This window comes from Protopterus annectens, chromosome 4.part1, assembly GCF_019279795.1.
Source record: "Protopterus annectens isolate FY-2018-M chromosome 4.part1, PAN1.0, whole genome shotgun sequence".
Taxonomy (NCBI): Eukaryota; Metazoa; Chordata; order Ceratodontiformes; family Protopteridae; genus Protopterus; species Protopterus annectens.
The window spans coordinates 599,052,520-599,077,137 of NC_056734.1; the positions used below are offsets into that span (position 1 = coordinate 599,052,520).

Here is a 24,618-nt window from a genome sequence, read left to right on the forward strand (position 1 = left end):
AGTATAACCCCTACCCCATTTCTCCTGCCATCCACACCATGATAAAACAATTTGAACCCGTTTCCTAAACACCTGGCCTTACTCCCCTTCCATCTGGTCTCTTGCACACACAGTATATCAACCTTCCTTCTCTCCATCATATCAGCTAGCTCTCTTCCTATACCAGTCATACTGCCAACATTCAAAGTTCCTACCCTCACTGCTACACTCCTAACCTTCCTCCTCTATTCCTGCCTTCAGGCACGCCTTCGCCCTCCTCTTCTCCTTCGGCCATGCATTGCATTATGTTTATAGTAACTTAGAAATGTCTACAGCTATGGTCATTCCATGTGCTACCTTTCTCAAACTCCAGCTTATGCAGTTTCTTTTATATTTTTCTAACTTACCTCTGAGTGTATAAGGTATTGGCCTGAATTCACTAACTTGTCAGGGAAGCTGGATCCAGTTCACTCTGCAGTTTAGTGCTCTTATAACTTTGGCAGAGACTTGTTTACTGTAAGCTAGTACTTGGTTGCTGTTTTTGCCCCTTTTATCTGATGCCTTCAGCTTCTTAACAGGCTGTTAGCTAAACAATGTTTTTCTTATCCACATGCTGACATAGAAAGGTCTGCAATCACTATATTCTATGTTTTATATATATATATATATATATATATATATATATATATATATATATATATATATATTACACAGATATAGATACTGTATAAACATGTTCATATGCACATATCTTTCTCTCTCTCTCTCTCTATATATATATATATATTTTTTTTTTTTTTTTGCTTTGTACTACCTAAGTAGAGGTACTTTTCAAACTGAAAAAAACTACTCTGTTTATGCCTTTAAAAAAACTCTGACCATACCTCTCAACCTCTTAGAGTAAGAAATCTGGAGAAAGCCATGAAAAAAGTAGTAGAAATAGGGAGAATTTTTAAATATTGCTCTTACATGCTTAGAAAGTTGATAGAATAACAGGTTTTGCATTAGCATGAATCTTCTGAAAGGTATGAAATCTAAAACTCAAATGTCTGTCATTATTTTCTAACTTCAGTCTTTAATGATTTGCCACTAATTTTCCAGAAAGCCACAATTTTATGAAAAACGGACCAAAAATATAAGGCAAAAATCTGGACATGCTACGAAAACCTGTATAGTTGAGAGGTATGCCTCTGACTTATCCATGGCATGTGTGAAAAGTATGCCTCATAGCCTAACTTAGAAAGTGCTGGCAAAGCAGTAGCAGCTGTATCTAAATCCATCTTAAATTTTATTCACTCTGCTATGAGTGATAAAAAAACATAACTTTTGTATGTTTTGACAGAATTTGCCACACACAGATTAATGCCTCAGTATATCTGTTAGCGCTTCTCTAAACTGGCCGTGCTCTTTCAGTCAACACATCTAGGTCATATTTTTCAAAAGGCCTTTACTTTAATCTGATTCCTGTAACAGAATGTTAATCATACTCCATTTACTAAAAGTTTTGGATTCAAATACTACAATTTATTAGAGCAATGGCTACAGTAGTTTAGCTAATGATATCATACTATGAAACAGTCTGTTTTGACAGCCATTACATTTAGCAACACCAAAATACTTCTATCTTTTGAAATATAATTTGCTGTATAATGCAGTTTGGTTCTGTCAGTACAGTTTTTTATGTTGGAATCAGAAACATTAATTTGACTGATATAGTCATCTATTTAAAAATTCTCTTCATGTTCAAAAGTGCCATTATTATTATTACAACTATTATCATTATTATTATTAGTAGTAGTATTATTATTGTCTTCCACTTATGCCAAATTCAGCACAAATGCACCCTTTTCATAAACTGACATGTAATACTTGTTGATTTGGCACCAAGACATATTTAAAAGCTTTTTCTTCTCAAAATATTGTCCTTTCCTTTGCATTACAACTCCAATCGTTACACGTTTTCTATCCAACCTAAAGAGTATCTAATGCAAAGAAAACTAATTTAGGTATTAATCTCTGACCTGGCACTTTTTATCTGAGTTGGAAGCCAGTCTACTCTTCCCTATCTATGTCCACTCCTCAAGAGCTGAAGAGCAAACAAATAAATAAATCAGTAAGTGTCTGCTCACAATCTGGCACTCATCCTTTAGAGCAAAATCAGGTCCAGTCTTACAGATCTGCATTCTTCAAAAAAGAGATTTTTTTGTCCTATTACACTGTAGCAAACTGCTTGCTACATCTGTAACAAGCAGCTATTACAATCTATGCTACAGACAGAGCACTAACGCACTTCAGTTTTCGTCACAAATGCAATATTAGCTTTTATTTCTGAAATCTGGTAATGCACTTAAGACAGATCAGTATGTGCTGATCACACTGCTCTAACATTCCCTGTCCTACGTGCTTTGCCCCAACTTACCTTTGCGTCTTGCTACAATATGGGCAGGCAGTAAGTACATCTTAGTATATGCTGTCTTTAGAAAACAGATTATTTAGGTAGTTCACTTATTGTAACTACACAACTGAAAACAAGTCTTAAACTTAGTTATTCAGGTGTAGATTTGCAACATCTCATCTTGAGAGAGAGAGACAGTGCAGCTACCATTCTGAGCTTGAACTTAACTGTTTCAGGCTTACCATTCAGATTTACCTTAACAAGAGAACTTCTTCCACAAAACAAACATTTTTTAATCACAAATTGTTTTCCTTTCTCTTTAATCCAACTCCAAGACTGTCATATACAAAGAATCACAAGATTTATGTATTATTCTCACCAGGAGTGAGATTTGCATAATCCACTCAATCCCATCTTCCATAATCAGCTCCTCCAATGCCCAGTTTGTTAACTGACCATAGGTCACCAGTTAGATCTGTTTTGTGTAGGGCTTCCCAACACACACACACACACACACACACACACACACACACATGCGCATGCACACATATACACATTCAAATGCACACACACACACACACACACACACACACACACACACACACACACACACACACACACACACACACACGCACTCACAGGCACCACACACTCACACACACACACACACACACACACACACACACACACACACACACACACATGCACTTGCACACATATACACATGCAAATGCACATGCACACAAGCACACACACACACACACACACACACACACACACACACACACACACACACACACACACACACACACACCTAGTAATCAGAAGAGACTCAACATGCCTGTCTTTCTGTTTAGTGTTTAAATAATTAAAATTTTGTGACCTGCAGTCAAAATAATGAAGATGATACAGAGGTACAGTAGGTACTTAACTATACCTGAAAGGAGGTGTGTGATGTGTGAAGACTGGAGAGGCAAACAGGTATTGCTCTAGTCATGGCCAGTAATACCAGGGAAATTACAGTCCAGGTCCTGTGAAGATTTTATGGAATGCTTGGCATATGAAACACATGTATCAGCAGTTATATTTTCACACAAACCCACATTTATTCAGCAGTTTACACTAAGATGGTTTCAAACATACTAGAGTTGTTCTCTTTTTGTGTCTTTTTTTGTTTTTCCTTTTTACTTCATTCATCCATACCTCTCAAGTGTGCCTCATTACGAGGAACGTACCTCATTTGCGGTCTTAAAAAGTTCATGTTCCTCAAAGTTCCACATTGAAAGACCCTATCACACATTCAGTGTTAGGATTTTTTTTAAGTGAAATCCATGGTAAATAGAAATGAATCATATGAATTCATTAAAAGATCTTCTTTATAAGTAAAACCAGCATATTTTAACCATCCTATGGTCTTCCTAGTTGAAGTTGTTAGTGAGCCATTAGTATGTGTTCCACATTTTGCCCATTTGTTTCACATTGTGAGGGCTAGTGTTCCTCATTTTGGAGATGGAAGGTTTAGAGCTAAGTCTGTTACTGCTTTCAAGACTTTTGCTGACTTGCTCTGACATTTATCTGCTTTCCCTGTTTTTTTGTTATGCACATGTGTGTGCGCGTGTGTGTGTGCACGTGCGTGAGTTTGTGTGTGTGTGTGTGTGTGTGTGTGTGTGTGTGTGTGTGTGTGTGTGTGTGTGTGTGTGTGTGTGTGTGTTGGGTGGTGCTTAAAAATGGAAAAATACGGTAGTAAATAGTGAAGTAATTTGTAAATCTCTCAATGTCTGTCTACCCTGCCCCCACCTCCCTTTTCTCTTTCTGTATTTCTCTGTGTGGTATTATTATGTCAGAGGAAAAGAGTGATTTCTTATCACAGCTACTTTGCAAGTCATCAAGTCATGCTGCTAAGCCAATCTTAGGGCAATGAGAGTTTTTCAGGTCTTAAATTGCCACACACACACTGGCCGGAGGTCAATGATCCTTTGCCTTTGTCTTCTAATTAGCAAGTGATTAGTAGCTGTCAGATAACAAATACACATGTGGAACTAACTTTCAAAAGGCTTCTTAAATTGATGTTGCCATGGGCACCATAAAGCTTTAAACACTGTTGTGGATTTTACAGACAGCACCCTAACCATCCCCCCATTTTCCAAGTTGTACCACCCAAAAAGCAAGCTCGTCTCTTTCTTTTCAATTCTCCACATTTAGGTGACATTTGTGGAATGAGCTAGGGAAATTGTTTACCACAGAAAAAAAATATACTTGTTGCCTTAGAAAAGCCGATCCTCCCTCTTTCTTATTGCTCAGCATTCAAAAATCAGAACCAGATGCTTCAAGCAGACAGGCACCCATTAAATGCTGCAAACTTTCCTGGAAAGCATTGAATGCTTTTGTAACATCTGCCATGCCAACTGGCCACAGCCTCTGTTACCTACTAGTCATAGTCATTGTCCTGTACAATGGACATCTGTCCTGTCTTCCTGCATACTGGCTGCAGTTCTCTCATCTTGCCCACTTATTCACTTGATTTTTCCACTCTAAGAAGGATGAATGAGAGAATACCCTTGTTTAAAACATAGAATAAGGATTAACAAAGCTCTGTTAACAATCCACAGAAACAGATATGAATCTTTGGTAAACATTCAGGAGGAATGAATACTGGAAAACTGTTTATCGCACACATAGGATTTCAAAATGTTTTTTTTTTACAAAATAAATGTAATGCATTTGCATGTATGTATGATCACCCTCCTGTGACATCTTCATCACTACCTCTGACCTGTTCCTGTAGTATGTATGCTGAGTGTTAAACTTAGTACTGAAAGCTATGACAGCTTTCAAAAGGAACATTTACTCACAACAGTTAAAAAAATGAAAAAAAAATGCAGATTTCTTGACTACGGAAGCTGAAAATTGCCTTCAAATATATGCTTGTTATATTATGCTCTCTGTTCTACCATACTAGAAAAGACAAATTTCCTGTATTTGTATGTATGCAGAACACTATATTCATGAGTTTAGATGACCTTAAAGGGCCTCATCTGTCACCTAAACCTACTGTACAAAAAATATCAATGTGGCACTTGAAAACAAAGCTGTGATGTCCCAGACTGCTAATGAAATACATGGGAGCACTGGTTCTCTCCTTGGATCATCTTTAGGTGAACTTTTAATATACTTTTGTCATATTTCAGGGAAAAGTAATGCACTCAGTGGTGGTAGAAGACAGTGTTACATGGGGTGTTCAGCATGTCAGACTCTTAACAGTGCTCCATGTTATTCTAGTCACCTGGTTATAAGGCATGTTTCTAGTGCCAGTAGCCTCCCAATGGAAAACTGAGGAGCTGGGGCGAGCCGTAGAGAATCACTAGCTGTTGTCTTTAGTGCATAGCTGAGCATGTTGACGTGTGGTTTGACACTACCTAAGTTTTATTTTGTTTACGGAGATAAAGCCGTTCTTTTCTTTTAGTTTACAGAGATGTCACATCATGGCATGTACAACGCAGTATAGAGAAAGTGCAGTCACATCTCCCATGTTCCAATTAGGAAATCAGAGACTGTGAGAGACTGAGCTCTAGGTAGAACATAGTCATTTTATTAATTTAGCACGTGGCAGTCTGATACACCTCCTTCAATGGTACATTATTCTTAAGCAGAGGCACTGTGAATCATTAACCATTGCTAACTGTTGCACTGTTTACCCTTTATTATGATAGTGATCCTTTACTATGATATTGAGATATGGTAATCCTCCTGTAGCAATGTGTTTTAAGTTGTAAACTTCTTGTTAACAACATGCTTTTAAATTTTGTTTCAATGCTCTCTGGGATGAACCTGAAAACGGTCCAGATTGATCAGTAATCTGATTAACAAACACATAAATACATGACTAAAATAAATAAATAAATAAAGTGCATCTTAAGTTGCTTATCTCTCTTCCTAGCAATTATCTCTATGGCATCCCTATCAAGCAGAGTAGACCAGCCCTCACAAACATGGCTGTTACCTTCACCCACCTAACAAAGACTTCATGCAGCCCCTAAAAGTAAAACTAATTTAAATAAATACAAAATACAACTGAAGTGGGCAATGTTTACCTAATTTTTATACTTTCATTGTAAGCATAAATAAACTGGAATCATTAAGAAGTTTTAATGTTTATGGATTTTATTGCATCTAATAGTTATTGGCTTCCCCATGATCCTGACATGGACAAAATGGGAATCAGAGAAACAATAAATGAATGAATGACTGTTGAATGCCAAAAGAACATTCTCCCTTTTACACTGCCCTGCTCATTTTGTGCCCGTTTTAGAAAACAGCTTTAAAATTATGCACATTTGGTGTGCTTAAATGTGACAGATATACACTTTTTGGAGTCTCACCCGCAGTATTGGTGCTGCGGTAGCATTGTCGCCTCACAGCAAGGTGTTGTCCCATTCGATTCTCAGCTAGACCATCTTCTGTGTGGAGGCATGCATGAATGGGCGTACCTTCGTTGAAGGTTGTGCAACAGGGCTGGTAACTCGGCACGTAAAAATCCACTACCAAACATTAGCATACCGGAGTTCCGCTGTGGCGACCCCTAACCGGGATAAGCCGAAAGACACAACAACATACTATCTTGCAACATTTTTTGGCTTGTTACATGATTACCAGTGCCACCTATGTTGGGGGATCAGTGGCATTATGAATTACGAGGGTCTGTCTTATAACCATTTCCTAATGCAAATCAGGATTATGAATATTTTTGACCCTTCCCTAATAAATAAATAAAGCATTCAGTGTCATTCCAGCTGCTAATAGTATTTCCATCTGTGTCACATACATCTGCACTTGCAGGCAGGACAGTATGACGGTACACTGGTAAGTACAGCTGATTCTCAGGTCTGAGGTTCAATCCTAGCCTTTGGACACAGTCTTCACTGGAGTCTGTGTGTTCTCTGTGTTTGCATGTATATGTGTTTTATGTGACAGCTGTGCTGCAGGTTCTGTGGCTACTTCATTTTTTCTTCTCTTTCCAAGTATATGTGGACTGGGTACCCTTTATTGCCTCGTGTATTTTTTTGGAAACGGTTTTATCCCTCAGCCTCCCATGTAACCAAATTGTTCTTAGTGGGACCAACCTGATTAACAAAAATAAATACATTAACTGTTTGATCAACCACCAAGAAATTTTATAAAGTAAAACTATAGCCCAAGCATGTGCAAATTAACTAAAAACAACAAAATAGTAGTAATACAGGAACGTACTGCTTACCTTGCTACATGCTTTGCACATGTGGCTGCATTGTGTAACAAACATGTTTTAGAAGCACTTTTATATAGGCTAAGCCATGGTAAAAACTATTTAACAAACCTGTCTCCTTTCTTTTAATAATACAAATTCACTGCTTTTAAAATGAAACAATTTTTAAATGTAACTTATTATCTAGGTGCATTAATGTATTCCAGGAAGGAGGATGTGGTATTGTTTTGCATGAAAGTTCAAGAGGTACAAGGCAGAGTACTATAGCCTTTTTTTTTCTCATTATTTTTCACACTCCCATAACAGTGGAACTGATAAAATGTGTACACCATGCGTATATTTATTCTCTGACAACATCCTAGGGTAAGTGTCCAAATCCTTGAACCTTGATCTTTATTAAGCAGATGAACAACAAAAAAAAGAGGGAGGATTAAGAAGTGCATGCAATCTTAAAAAGTATAAGGTGGAAAACTTGATTACAATTAATAAACCCGACTCAGGTGAATTCTTTAAGTAAGAAAATAAATAAATAAATAGATAATTAATAAATAATAAAGTTAGTTTGTTTGTTAACCAGGATAGGCTATCTGAGTCAGAATGATCCCTTTTCAGCAGTGTTCTGGGGAGAAAAGCTCCATTAGTTACTAGGACAATGATAGACTGCATGACTACATTCAGAACCTCTACTTCCTTCCTTCTCATATCAGTACACACAAACATACACATGCACATACACACACGTACATACACAAACGCATGCACACACACACACACACACACACACACACACACACACACACACACACACACACACACGCATACACACGCATGCACATGCACACACACACACACACACACACACACACACACACACACACACACACACACACACACACACACACACACAAACTCCTCAGTGACTCCCTAATGTTGAACTTTTATGACCATGCCAGTTGTCTACTGCTAGTTCTTTTCATTCAAAATGCTTTCTAACCACTTAAAGCTAGTCTCTCAGTTTTACCATTAAAAACCTTAACTGCTTTAATGTTATTATTTTGTTCTCTTGTTGTTGTTGTTAATGCTTATTTTCTATGTATGGTAATAGTTTTCATAGTTAAAAAAGATGGGAAATAATAGATCTTCAGTGGATAAAAAAGATTATTCACTTGTCATCCGGGTCTCATCATAACACCAGCGTTTTCATTTGTTTTAATTACTGCCATTGTTTTGAGGCATTTATTGGCATAACTTTATAATCATAATACTTAGTGATGTATATATGTTTCAGCAGATTTCGCCATTAGATGTTAAAAGAGTTGTTTCTGGTCTTAGAGATGGGTTATGTGAGCTGAAGCAGGAAGGTGTATTTGATGAGGAATTATTTAAGTTTTTATGGCTAGACCATCCTGTTATCCCAGAGTTTAAAGCCCTACCTAAGATCCACAAGGATCCCAAGGACCCTCCAATGAGACCCATAGTCTCAGGGAGGGGATGGGCAACTGAGAATTTGTCCATTTGGTTAGAATGTACACTGAAGGACTTATTAAATGAGTACCCTATAATTTTGAAGGACACAGGGCATTTCCTTACAAGGCTGCATGATTATCTTAAAGCTAACAATGGAGGGAATTATCTGTTGATTACGCTGGACATCAAGAACCTCTTTATGGTCATTAATAATGAATATGGGATCAGGGTTATTGATTCAATATTGAAGGCCAAGACGAACAGTAGCACCAGTAGAAATAGGTTGATTGCATGCATATTAGTGATGGTATTGAAAAATAACATCTTTTTGAGTCAGGGTAGGTTTTATAGGCAAAAACAAGGCATAGCAATGGGTACCCCATGAGCCAACACATATGCCAACTTGGTGTTGATGCATTAGGAGGATGGTATAATCTTTGATACATCCCATGATTGGAAGATGAACTTATGCTATTATGCCAGGTTCGTGGATGATATTTTTCTTTTGTGGAATGGTACATCCACTGAACTGGCATGCTTTATGGATTACATGGAAGAGAGTACGGATTTCTTAAGATTCACCACTCATTTTTCAGAGGAATCAATAGATTTCCTAGATGTACGTATAGGATGGGAGAGTGATGGTAACAGGTTATACATTTCCCTACACAGGAAACCATGTTGGAAAAATCGTTTGCTAACCTATAGTAGTATGCACCCCAGGCATACATTCACCAATATTGTTAAGGGACAGGTTAATAGGATATCATGCTTATGCACTAGTGACCGGCAGTTTGAACAGGAAATAAGCAGATTGAATACACACTTGGTATGGAGGGGTCATAATGAGAACAAAGTAGCAGACATAATGCAAGATACTGTAGAACTCAGGAAAGGTCAAGCCCATCCTTGGTATTCTAAGAGAGAAGAATTAAGTATTGAAGGGGGTAAGAAGAGTAATAACAAGCTGTGTGATAGGAATATGCAATATTGTGAGATGGAATTGGAAGATTTTGTTAACTGATGACAAGCTTAGTAATTTGGTGGGTTTGAAACCATCCTTTTGTTTTAAAAGGAACCGTAAACTAAAGGTTATGCTCTGCTATGAGAACAGGGGGATGTGAAGCAAGCAGTTCATTAAGAAAGGGACTTATAGGTGTAGGGGTTGCAAAGCCTGTCTGCATATTCAGATCACAGATTCCTTTATACATCCGGTTACTAAGAAATGTTTTTACATGCATCATTATGCAGATTGCAGGACTCGCAACGTAGTATATATCGCACAATGTCATTCATGCACTTCCTTCTATGTAGGGAAGACTAATTGCATGCTTAAACAGGATTTTGAAACATTTGTCAGACATAAGGTTGGGTCAGGTACATAATGCATTGTTCCAGCATATTAATGCAAATCCGGGGCATGCCTTTAAGTTTTCAATATTGCAGGTTGTGAAAAGTAGCATTAGAGGTGGGGACTTAGTGAACCATACTTGAATGAGATGAGACTAAGTGGATCATTGAACTTTCAGCAGATAGGGCTCTGGGCTTGAATGGATTAATTCGCTTGAAGCCTATTTTGAAAAGAAGAAGGGTTCATTTCTGATTTTAATTGATCTTCATTACTTTAAAATCCTGTGATGTAGTTCAGTTTTTATCTGAAAAAGGGTACACACCCGAAAGCAGTTATCTTGGGTTTGGCTGCTACATCTTTTTATTGTTTGTTATTGTTATTTTATTAAAGGTGTTTCATTGCTATGCAGCCTGGTGTTTGACCGTCTTTTGCTTTGCTTGTTAACAGTCTTAGGGTAGACTAAGTCATATGCATGTCTGCCATATTGCTTTTGGGGAGAGTCTGCGTGGCGACTGGTTTATTAGCATAGCTTACACACCATAATGAAGTATAGAATGATACAGAGTAGGAACAGTGGGCAATGCCTAATTTCCCATGAAGAAAGAACATCCAGACGAATCCCTATGCCCACTTTGGTATTACTTAGTGTATCAGCTATAAAATATAACTGACAACGTGGGTGTGGTATATTGAACATTTACCCACAATTGGTGTGGTTTAATCATGAGAGCAAAGTCCAAGTGATTAAACAAAGCCAGTTGTGGGTAAATCTTCAATTCCCTATTAAACTGATGAAAGTTTAGCTTCTCGAAATGCAAAACATTGACAGCTAAACTCTGAAATGGCAAAACTGTGAACGACCACCTAGGTGAATTTTTTTCCCATGGAAAAAATTTGCTTCGCCGATGGACACCACAAAAACCTTTAAAACCTAATTAAGTGGGGGGCTGTGCCCCCCCACAACCCCCCTAACTAAATATACTAACTCTGAGATTGCTCTACATTGGGAAAAAGGGCAAATTCTCGGTAAATGACAAGCAAATTTTTTCCCTGAGAAAAAATTCGCTTAGGTGGCTGTTCGCGATTTTGCTGTTTTGGAGTTTAGCTGTTGATGTTTTGCATTTTGACAAGGTAAACTTCTGTCAATTTAATAGAGAAACAAATCTTCAGTATACCACACCACGGCATTGGTTATTGCTATCATACAATGACATTATTTAAGAAAAAATGACTTAATTTCCTTAAATAATGTCTTTGTATAATAGCACAATGGTGTTTTTATGCTTTTTTCCTGATTCTTGGTTTTCCACCTGCTGCTGTTAGCCATTATGTCGACTAACTGGCATGCGACAGGTTTGGCTGCTGATCTTTTCCTTCTGGACCTCTAAGGGGATTGGTTGCTTTCAATCACTATTTCTTTAAATAAATTCTCAACAGTTATTCTGACGCGTGGATCATGCCTTTAGGGGACAGAACCGTGCCATCAGTGCGATCACGGCAATTGACAGTGTAGACTTTTGTGAAGTTGTGAGTTATCGGATGAGCTAATAAAGGTTAGACATCAAGCTGTACTCCTTCTAGAATATCCATTCTGCAGATCAGCCTATGTTTACAAAACAAAACACATAAAGTAACTTTTACTCTGTTTTCACTTTCTGACTCCCCATTAAACATTCAAGAGACTTCATTTATCTAATTGATCTATTCAGGTTATTCAAGTTGCTTTGCCTGCTTTCTCAGATTATACAATTTATTTATCTATTTCTTAGTTTTCTGTAAACTTTTCATCTTAGACGACTGCAGTCTGTTCTACTCCACTCCTTAATGGTTTATGGTGCATTGCTATTCTGTGTGTTGTTCTACACAGGGAAGGTGTTCGTAAGATACTGTGTCAGCTGCAATGTTCAGCATAAAAAAAAAATCAAGTACCTTTTTGATTTCTTTTTTTTTTAATGTATCTAATTTTTTTTTTGTTTTGTTGAACATCGTAGCTGAGTTAGTAACCTTCTGCTTCTCGAAGACTGTTTGCTGATTTTTCAGGCTTTGGTTCTTGCATTCTGTTTTCTAAATACAGATAGCAAAGTGAGGCCACTCAATGATATTTTATGTTATTGTAGCAGCCGGACATTTTTCATTGGCACATGCTGGGATTTACAATGAGGACGCTGGTTGGGCTGACCAATCAGCGTGCTACTTTTTGAATGTTAATGTCCAGTCATAATGAATAAGTTTTAATTTTTATGAACCAATCATATAACAACAGATAAAAAAAACTCTGCTCTTATAATCCCCATCACCTATCTGATTCTGCTGTGTAATTTTGTGATTATAGTTGTAACAGAAGAACACTGGGTCCTCTCTGTATGTTATGGATAGTATGTCAGCAGCAGGGATACATACGTTCTCTGTCAGCATTCATTCTGGAAGCAGATTTGTTATCATGGTTGTTGTGCCAAGGAGAGAAGGAAGAAGAGTTAATTAATAAAACACACACACACACACACACACACACACACACACACACACACACACACACACACACACACACGCATGCACAAAGAGCATGGTGTCTGCATCAGCATGAGATCTTTCATCTCCACAAGGAATTCCTTCTGAAATCTAAACAAAAAAAAGGCTTCACCATCTTGCACTGATTAAGTTTGTTTTTTGAATATTCAAATATGCTACATATCTAGACAATGCAGAATAATGCCAGAAATGTCACAACTCCTGAACAGGCCTTGAGGAAAAGTTGGCCAAACTCCAGAGTTATAGTCTGGTAAAGATAATACAGGCAAGCAACATGATTATAGTGTTTTGTATACTAAAAAATAGGGTGTAGCATGATAACCAGATAATGTAATTATTGAAGTCTGGATTCATTTGGACATTTTTCAGAATACCAAGTATTAGTCTTAATTTCTCATTAACTGTGCTGTTTCCATTCTCTTTTTTACAAGCCAAAAATAAGTAAAGAGGGCAGAAACTAGTAATTTATCGGGTTTCATTTATTTATTTACTCAGCTGACTGCATACTGCCATGCTCAAAAATGTCCCTGCACAGCTACAGATTATTTTGTCATGAGTTATTAGGACAATATAAAATGTAGTAAAACAAATATATATATATATATATATATATGTATATATAGATATAGATATACATATATACAAAATGACCATACAAAGGTTTCTCGTGTAGTTAATGTACAACATATATAAGAAGTAGTGTATCAGAGAGGAACAATATGTAGGAACGCAATATGAACAAAGCCCTATAGCAATATGGCTAGACTGACACAAATGATTAGATGTGTATAGCTTGTAATATCAGTGGAATGACTCATCATGGCTCGTCATTCCATGGTCAAGGAGATTATGGTAAACCACAGACATAACTAAAGTCCAAGCAGCATAGCCTAGATGTTGCGTTATGACTCTATGAGATAGGTCTGATTCTGAGTACTTCTGCATTACATTTTGTTAATTCATTTACTAGTTTATTACCTCTGAAATGTCAGACAATTTGTAGTGAACCAGATCACAGTCATAAATGACTACAGTGTTATGGGTCACTTAAGGTACAACTGTAGTGTGGTGCCTAACATGTTTACTGGAAGTTTACTGCTACTGTTATGTATGTATATATGTATCTGCCTTTTTATTTTTGCAGAAGTAGGGGGGGTCAGAGGAAAACTGCTAGAGGAAAATATTTACAAAAGGTGTCTGCATTAGTCCTCTTCTGAGAATGAAAACAAATATTTGGCAAAAAGAGAGAAAGAGCTGTTCTCTGAACTTTTTCATTTTCTTGAATGATACTAGTCTGGGGTCTGATTCACAATAAACTACCGGAAGTCAAAGTAGAAGAGAAGTAGGTGAGATAGTTGTATGCAGATTGCTGTTTGTACCCACATAGTTGTGGAGCGACAAACACATGTCCATATGTTGATAGCAAAAGTTTGGGTGGCCCAAGGCATAAGGAGGTGGAAGGGGACAAGAGTGGCCAATAAATGCAGTTGACAGCAAAGCTGTCCAAAAACTGGTAATGTTGGGCATGAATATTATTGCATTAACCCAGAGTGCCAGCTGGACTGATGCTAGGCTGATGTAATGCTGAAATGGTGTTTGGTAGATTAGATCTTGTGTTTTTCCATGTCAGAGTGAACCCTGCCATTGCTCTGATGTTGTCACACTTTCAGACAGAAGATAATGCCCTTATCCTGGTAGTCCATTGTGGTAATCAGTTGCGAAAGGACTGGCCTGAGAACACTTTAAGCAGCTGAACAGTTATAAAAGGGTCAAAAAGGAGCAGGAACTGCAGAAGTATGTATAAGATAAAACACCCAAAAACAACTCTGACAAAGAGTCTCAAATTATTTTAGGCTACATATCATCTGAATGAAAGACACAGTCTGAATAGAAAGTTGTCTAAATAAAAGGATATTAGATGGTTAGAGCTGTGTGTGTCTCTGGACTAAATACCTGAATGCAGAGGTATGAAAGTGAACAGCTAGAATGGAAGTGGTGCACCCACAGGAAGAGCTATAGTTTGCAGCACATATGTTCAGATGTTATCTCAGCACAAGTAAAAACAGTTTACAATTCTTACCAGTTCCACAATAACCCATCCAGTTAACAAAGTCTTTTGCTCATACTGCATTGCTCTTCTTTTTTTCACAGAACCGAAATCGGAGAGGGAAAGTCTTTGGAAAAGTAAGCTGTAAGAACATAAAGCATGACTGCCCTGAGACACCTTGCAGTAACCCTGTTCTCTTGCCAGGACACTGTTGCAAGACCTGCGTAAAAGGTAAGGTTCCCAGACAGTCCTCCTCCTTCTAAGCCTAGTCTTCAACATAGATATGCCAGGTGTGTTTCCGTTGTAGTTATACATACAGAAGGGAAAACAGTATTATATAGAATTATACTACCTATGCTGAGCTACAGACAGAAAGAGAAGTAGAAGGGATACAGTAATTTGCAGTTTTAATAGTTTGTGCCACCAGCATATATCCCAGAGCAAAAGTACATCTTGTAGAGAGATGCCCAAGGCAGAATTATCACTACATTGTGCTTTGCTGTTTAAATTGCATTGGTTGGAAAATGTTGCAGTTTTCCCACCCTGGACCAAATGATTAGTGTGATGCCACAATCTGTACATAAATAAGGGAAACAAATACAATTTTGTTAGATATATGTTTCAAACCCAAAACTCATAAAGTTGGAATGATAACGTGCAACAGCTGCAACCAGATGCAGTGATTGTGAAGGCCAAACATCACCTTATACATGGTTTATTTTCCTCTATAGTTAATATTGTGATTACACTGCTTACTGCATTAATGACACTGGTAGGACAAATAGATTCTGACAGACGGTGCTCACATGAAAATTGGCACAGTTATAATACCGTATGGTCAGACAGCTGAAAGGTATAAACAGAAAAATCAGAATCCCCAGTCTTCTCCCGGCTCCATGGCATAGAGGGAGAGCCCTGACTGCAGCCCAAATAATTTAAGATCAATTAGTGGTTCAGTCGCTGGAGAAACCATGAATGGAGGGATGGAAAGGAGTGGCATCGTGCTGGCCTGCCAGCTCCAGAAGGGAGAGGAGGGTCTTCTGTCTGAAATTCACCACTCCCTCAGTGATTGAGGTATGTCACAATTGCAAGACATATTGCTAATAAAAATTCAGCTTAGAGGGTAGAGTTGGGGACGACTGATGTTACATTTGGTGATGTGTGTGATACAACTAGCTCCGTTGAGTCCAAACAAACATAAAGGACAGTGTAAGTGATGCTGCTAGGAGCTCCACTCCATATTTCTAATTTCCCTTCCCAATTTGCTTGTGGCTTTGGCTGAGGGGAACCCAGCCCCAGGGATGGAGGGTGTACCGAGGACACTGTAGTTAGAAGCACTAGGAACAGAAAGCAGTAGATGGCTAACTGGAAAGTACGCAATGGAGACTAAAAAAAAAATCCAGTCTCCTGAAAGTTAATTTTAGTGATATGTGTGTGTGTGTGTGTGTGTGTGTGTGTGTGTGTGTGTGTGTGTGTGTGTGTGTGTGTGTGTGTGTGTGTGTGTGAATATGTGTTTAATCACATGTTTTTCTGTGTGAGTTAATGTACATGTCCAGTATCTGTATGGTCTTTGAAAGGACATGAGGCTGAATCAGTAATGAAGCATACCATTAACAGGGGAACCAATACAACACCAAATTACTGATTATGTCAGAATTAATTGTGCTGTCTGGATAGACAGAAGGAACAACAACCCACAGCAGAAGCAGAGACTATTAGCATAAAGAAGGATATGATGGCTTTGTGATTGTTTCAACCAGTTATGTCCTATTTTGGTTTTGAAAGCATTTGAAATAGCTGAATTTTCTGCTACATTGATTGGAGTCCATTTGTACTTAGTTCTTAATACACTGTCCTGGCCGTGAGGACTTAACTAATTACTATGACAATAATAACACAAATTATTAGGTTTCATATAAGGCATTTGTATTTGTATGTGAATGTGTGTGTGTGTGTGGGGGTTGTGAGTGTATCTAGAATGACTCAAGTTGATGTACTACATATGCTGATGCAGTGTATCATTGCTTTCTTTAGTATAATAGATATCTATCTATATTATATTATAGCTACATATACACACAAACATATATATACATAAATAGTCACATATATGTGTGTGTGTGTGTGTGTGTGTGTGTGTGTGTGTGTGTGTGTGTGTGTGTGTGTGCATGTGTGTGTGTGTATGTGCAGATGTGCACGTGTATTTGTGTTTGTAAATATAATATGCATCTATGCATATATATATATATATATATATATATATACTTTCACACACATACATATATAATATGGAGATACATTTACAAATATATTTAGATATGTAACTAACCCATATAGTGGTAGAGGGATAATCACTGCCTATGTGTTGCGCTATAAGATACTTTATGGTAGAAGACCTAAGGCAATAGAATGAGACAGCAGTGATAAATGAATTCAGCTAATAGCAAACCAGTCCAGAAGATGGTAAACTGAGCACCATTCTTATTTCCATTGGCCATGTGCCAGCTTGATTGTTCTGGGGGCTGATTCACTACTGAAAAGCTATGTGGAAAATAAGATTTGCCCTGGGATTCGGAAAGAGCCTTACTGCTAGTGTAAAGGGTCTATATTGAATCAGCGAACGCTTAAAAAAGCGACTGCTGATTCATCGACCCTATGTAAGAGAAAGCTTGCAATCCTGAACACATGGAACAGCGATTTTTCCCAGGGAAAAAAATCGCTGTTCCACAAAAAAATAAAAAAAATAAAAAAATCTTAAAACAGTATATAATGTGCCTCCCACCCCCACCCTCCCTTAAATATACCAACTCAGTGATCGCACCACAGTGGAAGAAATGGCAAACTCCCAAAACCGGCCCAGCGATTTTTTTCCCTGGGAAAAAAATCGCTTTTACGGGTGTTCAGGATTGTAAGCTTTCACTTACATAGGGTCAATGAATCAGCATTCACTTTTTTAAGCATTTGCTGATCCAATATAGACCCAGTGTAAATTAATTACGGCTTGGAGGTCAGTTTATATAACAGTGAGAAAATGTGATGCAGATACAGCTATATCATTATTGGCTTAACTATACTATAATCACTGCATTGAAATAAAGGTGGTAGAATGATGAACATAGCTGTCTTCCAAGCAGTTGACCCAGGTTTGATTCCCAGATAATGCAAGGAAACTGAACATTTAATAAGGGAGGTTGGCATAATGGTCAAGTTGTTTACATTACAGACCCAAGTTGCAGAGTTTGATTCTTTTACATGGGGTAAATTGTTAGGCTTAAAATGGCCCAAAAGGCAGTTAGCTTAATATGAACCTATGAAAATTATCTCTGAACTGCCACTGTTTAATACTACTGCTATCAGCCGTGATGGCAAGAACATTTTCCCTGGTTGCCCATCCATTGCATTGACTTAGGCATCCCTCAATATTTACAGAAATATTCAGACACCCATGCGTGCGTGCACACTCACACCCACACCACCTGTGCTAATATCCATACATTGAAGACTCTGTATTAAATCATCTTATACACACCAGCCTACTGGCATAGAGATGAAACAGGTAGCTGTAATATCTGTTAAGAAAATTCAGAAGGATAAAATAAAAATTCCTGTCATCAGAAGGAAGACCGGCAGGAGAAATAGTGTCTCTGATATATCATCCCACCCCAAGGAAGGAGGTGTTAAGAGATTAGAGCATGATTTTCCTTTCCATAGTGGAGACTACAGGAGATACATTTTCTGATTTTGATAAGGTTGGCAAATCAATGTGGATCTGAAGTAAAGTGGAGGGAAATCCAAGCATAAAGTCAAAATAAACTGTTAACAGCAAAAGACAGAAAGATAAACAGACAGATAAATAAACATATATATTTTGTTGAAGGTGTGTGTAGATGCTCCATTTGTTGCCTGAATAGCTTGTCACTTTGTAACTGGTGTCAAATGATGGATGTGTTGGTAATTCAGAATGAAGGTTTTATTTAAATATATTTGTTGTCCCCATGCCTGCTAACCTTCAGAGCTTCCACTAGTGATTAGCCCATTTGTTCTTCGGTATCAGAGACAAGAGCAGATCACAGTGGTGAAGTTACCTAGAAAGGCATCCATGATCATTTTCTGATACTTACCCAAAATCCTGAGATTCATAATGGTTCTGCTATGAGAGCTGACGCAAGCCAGATCCCCATATATGCCTCTTAATCTGGTTAGAAATTTGTCAGTGCTGGGGTGTCTGTCACATAATCGGGACTTCATACCTCTCTGCACAATAAAGCCAGCTTGTCCCATTAAACCTGAGATACTTACTCCAGGGGTGGGAGTGTGTGATTATGTTCATGTCATGACAACAAATGAAGGAGTGTGTGATTATGTTCATGTCATGACAACAAATGAAGGAGTGTGTGATTATGTTCGCGTCATGACAACATATGAAGTATTAGCCGGTAGAGGAACTGATTAAGATAACCATATTAGTTCATAGTTTTCTAGCCTTGAGAGTGCAATACTGAAACATTTCAGTACATGCTGTGGGACCTTATACTTTTCTAGTACAGGAAGTGTGAGATTGAAAGTATGTGTCCATGTTCTGATAGACTAGAAAACAAGATGCTGAAATGTTTTAGCCTGTGCTAAGGGATGCAATGGTGTGCTAACCTAAGGAATGTAATACTCAGGTGTTTGAGCCCATACACTTGTCAGCTTATGCTTTTACAACCTGGTGATTGTGACACTGACTCCATCTGCTAAGTAGGGAGGGTGACATTGAAATGCCTAAGCCTATGTTGTGCTAGCCTAAGATCTATGATATGAAATGATTGACCACATGTTAAGGGAGGTCATACTGTGCTAGTTAAGGAGAACAATGCAGAAGCACTTGAGTCCATGTTGCACTAGCTTAAGGAGTGTGATAATAAAGTAATTTAGCCCATGTTGTGCTAGTCTGTGGTGTGATATATTGAAGTGCTTGAGCCCATGTTGTACTATCCTGGGGAGTGTTATACTGAAGTGTTTGAGCCCATGTAGTGATAGTGTATGGAGTGTTATACTGAAGTGTTTGAGCTCATGTTGTGCTAGTTTATGGAGTGTTTTACTGAAGTACTTGAGCCCATGTTGTACTAGCCTATGAAATGGGTATACTGAAGTGCTTCAGCCCATGTTGTACTTGTCTAGGGAGTGTTATACTGAAGTGTGTGAGCCCATGTTGTACTAGCCTGGGGAGTGTTATACTGAAGTGCTTCAGCCCATGTTGTACTAGTTTATGAAGTGTTATACTGAAGTGCTTCAGCCCATGTTGTACTAGTTTATGAAGTGTTATACTGAAGTGCTTCAGCCCATGTTGTACTAGTTTATGAAGTGTTATACTGAAGTGCTTCAGTCCATGTTGTACTAGCCTATGGAGTGGGTATATTGAAGTGCTTGAGTCCATGTTGTACTAGCCTGTGGAGTGGTATACTGAAGTGCTTGAGCCCATGTTGTACTTGCCTAGGGAGTGTTACACTGAAGTGCTTGACCTCATGTTGTACTAGTCTATGGAGTGTTATACTGAAGTAATTGAGCCCAAGTTGTACTTGGCTAGGGAGTGTTTTACTGTATGCTAAAGCTATGCTGTTCTTGCTTAAGAAGCAAGTAATTTATGTGTTTAAATATTATTAGTTTTCTGTCACTCTGCATTTAAATTGTGCAAACTGCATCTTAGAATGGGATGAACTTAATCTGTGCTTTTGTGTTTACACACAGCTCCTTCGGTACAGCAACAGAAGAAAGTAGAGCCTCTGTTTGATGGATTTGAATATTTCCAGGATAAAGAAGATGACCTTCATAAAAGTTACAATGACCGTTCTTATATCAGTTCTGAAGATGTCTCCCAGGATGACAGTCGAACAGGTACTTATCACTTTCTCTTTGACTTTATTCACCCTTCAGAAATTATTTTTTTCTATGTTTTTCATGTACTATTCCCAAAGGGACTATGTAGTTTAATAAGTGCTACAGGGCATTTCAGCTTCTTTGGCCACTGCTTGCAAATGTCACCCTAACTATATAACAGCACACTGTATGATTTAGTGGATATAAATAGAACTACAGTGTAATGAAATTATACTCTGGTTAAGGAATGAGTGTTAATGTACCTCGTGCTCCATGACCTTTATCATGACATTTATTACCCCCATCATAGCCAATAGAATCATTGGATGGGGGGAAGTGGCCTTTATTTTGTCTCTTGGAACTCCTCTAGATGTATTTCTGAATGATGCTGCTACCTTAGAGAAAACCACATTAATCAGAAGTCTGAATCCCTTTTATTGTACATCTTAAGTACTCATGTACTCCTCAATAACATGTGTATTTTCCTTTCCTTTTAACTACTCAGGATCCTTTATATGGCTTTGCATAATAAGATTTTATTTAATATTCCACACATGCTTTAAGTAATGCTGGTTATTTTTTTTTTTTTAGATTTTGTTTCCTTGCTGACCGGTGCATCAGAAAATTGGTTTCCTTCCTCAGGAGGTGTGGCCAGAGCAAGATTTACACTTGTCCGCTCAAACCTCATCTTCTCCATCAACTATGAAAGGTAACATGTCTAAAAAAGTAGTCTGATTTTATTCTCACTTCAACATATTCATTGCCCATAAAAAAGACTACAAAATAATTGAATACTGATTTCCATCTTGTTTCTAAAATTTTGAGATACACATTTGTAATGGACGGGTCTCAGATTCAATACTTGGGTATTGGTGGCATAAGATAAGCAAATATTTTCTATGAGAAACATCCATTTGGGCATCTCATACACTGTAAGTGCAGTAAAATTTTAAATTGCTTCCTAAGTACTTTATTTTAATTGATGGAATCATTATATAAAGCAAATATTTCACATATATTGACATATACTTCATAAAAACTAGTTCATTTTATATATTTGCAGCGTATAGACTCTTGGTGTTGTGAAAATAATTAAAAATGGAAGAATAAATGATGGCACAGCTTTAATGGTTTGCAGTACCTATCACCCTAAAACATTAAAGCAATCTAAGAACGAATGAAATAAATAAAAGTAAATGACTATTTTCTTCTGAAATACAATTAAACATACAAATTCCTACTTCTGAGTAAGAACAAGACATCTTGGCCAGAGTCTGAAAAACTACAACTGTGATAGAAAAGGCTAATTCACAACTTTGTGGCTAAAATAAATAACGCTGTCATACTTAATATAGTGCTCACCATAGGGATCCCCGGATCTGTTTTTAATGTAGTGGAGGTACTGCGGTAGCATTGTCGCCTCACAGTAAGACGCTGTCTGGTTTGATTCTCAGCTAGAGCGTCTTCTGCGTGGAGACATGCGTGAATGGGCGTACCTTCGTTGAAGGTTGTGCGGCAGAGCTGGCAACTCGGTACGTAAAAATCAACTGCCAATCATTAGTGGACCTGAGTTCCGCTGTGGCGACCCCTAACTGGGAAAAGCCGAAAGACACAACACAACATACTAGATGTTCATCACAAAAGGAATAAGAATGAAACAAAATATTCATGACCTATTCAGAAGATCATCTGAAACTACAAATACAAAATTGCCTTTTATGATAAAAAATATCTTATGTGTGATAAATTACAGCTAGCTCTGTTTCTCAGTTACTATGAAGAAGCGATTGTACGATATGCATGGGGTCAAAGTATTGAATAGGGTAAGATTTTGAATAATGTATTCACAGCATTAAATGCAAGCTTGAAATATTAGAAATTGTCAATAATTTGGCTCAGAATTTCAAAACTGCTTATCTTCTGAACCCATCTAATGGATTGTTGTGCTATCTAAAGAGTGATTCAGTAATGAGTATGTGGACTCTCATTTCTGGCAAGAGTGGTTTAGTAGCCATTCCATAAATCATGAGTTGGGGCCCCCAGAGACAGCATCGTTAACATCTACATCTAAACTGCAGAGAAATGCTGATGTTATAACATTTATAAAAAATACATCCAGCTGAAAAATCTTATAGAGATATACTATAGTGTTTACTTCAGTGTGCAGTTAACTTACATGGATAAAGAGCATTTCAAGCTTAGAAGCAATGCTCAAATTACAAATCCTAGATGGTAAGTCCATATATGGTGGCAATTTTTAATGACCCATGATAGGAAAGGTGATATGTTAAATGGCAACAAGACTCTATTTTTGTAGGGAATAAGTAAAGCTAAATTAAAAAAAGGATAGTTTTTTTTTTTAGTATCAGGCATAGGTATGACATGCATAATCTTTGCAATGATGAAAATCTTTATGGCTGTGACTGTTAGGGCTTTGGAGAAACAAAATCACAAAACGTTCTTTGTGGCTACTAAACTGCCAACATTTGAAGAGATGTTACATTTTCTCATGTGAAGAAGAGTAAGGAATAAGAAATAGGAAATTAGTTGATATTACTTATTGTTTAAATGTGTCATATGGAAGGGGACAGTGCTTAATGGAGTGAAGGGTAGAGAGAGAAGTTAGTATGTTGAGGAGGGGAGGGGAGTTAGAAGAAACAAGGGCTTAGTTTAGAGGTGGTTGGATCGCTAGATGATGACTTTGCTGAAAAGATAGGGACTGGAATGTTTCTTAATATACTTATGTTAAATCGCTGCTTAAAATTGACTGAATAAATGTTACAGTGTTCAGTTAATTGACTTTTTGCCAAAAAATAAAAATGTGATAATAGTTTGGTAAAATACATTATGAAGTCACAATAATGGCCACAGCCAGGGACTAGGAATCCTGGATTCAGAAAGTTGTGACGAATGTTTGAGAAGGAAATATTTTTAAAACACAATTTAGATACCTGAAAACTGATGGTTAGGACAGTACAATTTGTAGTTTAAGAGCTGGCTAATAGTCTTAGGAGATGATAGTCTTTGCAGTAATGTTATGTAAGGTTATCCGATGTAGGTAAACTTCATCTGAGCTTCCAAACAGATCTGAATTCCTTCATATCATCCAGGATCATAGATGAATTTTTGAAATTGCATGCCAGCTTCTAAAATATAACCAACCAGAGATGGAGCATGTTTCTTGACCTTTTCAACAAAATTAGTCAAGCAATAAAAAACGAATATTAACAAATAAATAAATCTAGCATATCGTATTGCTGGAAAAAAAATAAATTATTCAAAAAGCATATGCTATGACAGATGTGGTATACACCTGGCTATACCTATGTGACAAATTACAGTGATCCATTACTATCTCTGTGTAGCATCTAACATCTGACTCCAGGTGCCATGTAAGTTATAGTTACTAACAGTGGGAACGTATGTGTCATGTTAACCAGGTATTATGCAGCATTATTACAAAATGTCTAGTTTTTATGAATTACATTTTTAACGGTAACTGTCATCATTCAATGAAATTTTCCAAACCGGATATTTTACTGACAATGAGATTTTTCATTACCCTAATACAAAGTCAGCTGTAAGGCACCAACAATCAGACTTCTGCATTTTATATTTGCACAGTGACTTTCATCAAAGTTACATACTGTCAGTTTCCTGCTAACCAGCCAGGTCTTATTCCTGTTTTAATATTGTTGCACTATGATTATATCAATGTTTTAATGTTATGATTTATTTTTTCTGTCAGA

General features: G+C 37.4%; 1 protein-coding gene across 1 annotated transcript in view; it reads left to right on the forward strand.

The window, feature by feature from the left end:
* Positions 1–24,618, forward strand: part of CHRD (chordin) — a 130,761-nt gene that overhangs the window by 34,108 nt on the left and 72,035 nt on the right. The window contains exons 3-5 of the mRNA XM_044070405.1: positions 15,115–15,241; positions 20,741–20,887; positions 21,461–21,578. Coding sequence (XP_043926340.1) covers positions 15,115–15,241; positions 20,741–20,887; positions 21,461–21,578 — 392 coding nt within the window. The remainder of the gene's footprint in view (positions 1–15,114; positions 15,242–20,740; positions 20,888–21,460; positions 21,579–24,618) is intronic.